General features: G+C 52.5%; 1 protein-coding gene across 1 annotated transcript in view; it reads right to left on the bottom strand.

Moving 5' to 3' along the window:
• Nucleotides 1-330: 330 nt before the first annotated feature.
• The window catches only part of Siah3 (siah E3 ubiquitin protein ligase family member 3), a 68,223-nt gene continuing 67,150 nt past the window's right edge, over nucleotides 331-1,403 (bottom strand). The window contains exon 2 of the mRNA XM_021204070.2: nucleotides 331-1,080. Within this exon, the coding sequence (XP_021059729.1) occupies nucleotides 403-1,080 (678 nt within the window). The 3' untranslated portion in view covers nucleotides 331-402. The remainder of the gene's footprint in view (nucleotides 1,081-1,403) is intronic.

The following is a 1,403-nucleotide window of genomic DNA, read 5'->3' as shown; positions in this document are numbered from 1 at the left end:
ACATGCTGCCTCACCCATGACAAGTTAGGCTCTATTTGAAACAGCCCGAAGATGGAAGAAGGCTGTGTGTTTGGTAGTCTAGCCTCCTTTAACTCCAGTGCTCAGCTTCTTGCTAACAGTGGCGCTTGCCCTTTGGAGGCAGTGAAGAAAGGGACTAACAATGGTGGAAAATAACTACTCTGGCAGACTCTTCGGAATGCTCTACAAAACTTTACCAACAACACAGGACAGATTTCACACCAAGATCTTGAATCACAGTTGTTTACATAATATGATGCCCATGGCAGATGAATACTAATACCTCAAATTGCCTGAGACGAAAAAGAAAGAAAAGAAAGAAAACGGGTAATAAAAAGGTCCTGCTGTCTAGAGGTCCAAGGTGCACAGGATATCCAGCGGCTCCTAGTCTCGCATCTCGGCAGCATCCCTGGCTCCGACCTCCGTCTCGGTGATGGCGATTCCAATGGCGAGGCTGCCGTTGTCAGAGAAGAGCTGAGCCAGTGAAGTGTTGAGAACCAGGCAGTCCCCATCGGTGATGACTGAGTCCACACACTCCAGGACAGATCTCGGGGTGGCCTCCCATTTGAGACGCCTGTGGTTTCTGTTGAGCTCCAGGCGATAGGTGAAGCAGTCGGCCTGGGTGGGGGTCCCTATCAGCATCATGGTAGCAAAGAACTGAGGGTGCCCTTCATGTCGTTCCTGTTTCCTGAGCACCAGCAGGAAGTGATGGCCGAGGCAGGAGTGCATGATGATCCAGTCGGCTGGCGCGGGGAGGTGCATGTCCGTGGCCAGGAAGACTATCTCCGCCCCCTGCAGGATGTCAATCCTGTGGATTTGCCGCAGGTGAGGAACCACCACCTCCAGGTGGCCTTCCCACTGGCAGGAGAACAGTGGGCATATACAGGGTGTCACCTGAGCGCTGTGCAGCCCAGGCTCCTGGTGGTGGAGGTGGCAGGGACGGGCATGCTGATACAGGTGGTTGTGATGACAGTGGTGGCGATGGTGGTGGGGAAGATGGTGCGGGTGGAAGCTACCTTGCTCTGCGGAGTTCTGAGCGATCCCCCGTCTACTAGACACATACTGGAAGGAAAGAGAAAAGTGTTAGTGGGGCGTGAGGCTTGTGCCTGGAGTGGGGTGTGGTCTCCTGATATTAGAATTACTGAAGGCAGAATGTACAGTGCAGGCATGGATTGCTGGTTTGTTTTCTTTTCTCTCTCTCTCTCTCTCTCTCTCTCTCTCTCTCTCTCTCCTTCCTTCCTTTCCTTTTTCCTTCCTTTTTTCCCTCCCTCCCTTCTTTCTTTCTCTCTCTCTCCTTCCTTCCTTTCCTTTTTCCTTCCTTCCTTTTTTCCCTCCCTCCCTCCCTCCCTCCCTCCCTTCTTTCTTTCTCTCTCTCTCCTTCCTTC

Source organism: Mus pahari, chromosome 8 (assembly GCF_900095145.1).
Source record: "Mus pahari chromosome 8, PAHARI_EIJ_v1.1, whole genome shotgun sequence".
Taxonomy (NCBI): Eukaryota; Metazoa; Chordata; class Mammalia; order Rodentia; family Muridae; genus Mus; species Mus pahari.
This window is presented reverse-complemented; position numbering and strand designations above follow the sequence as displayed.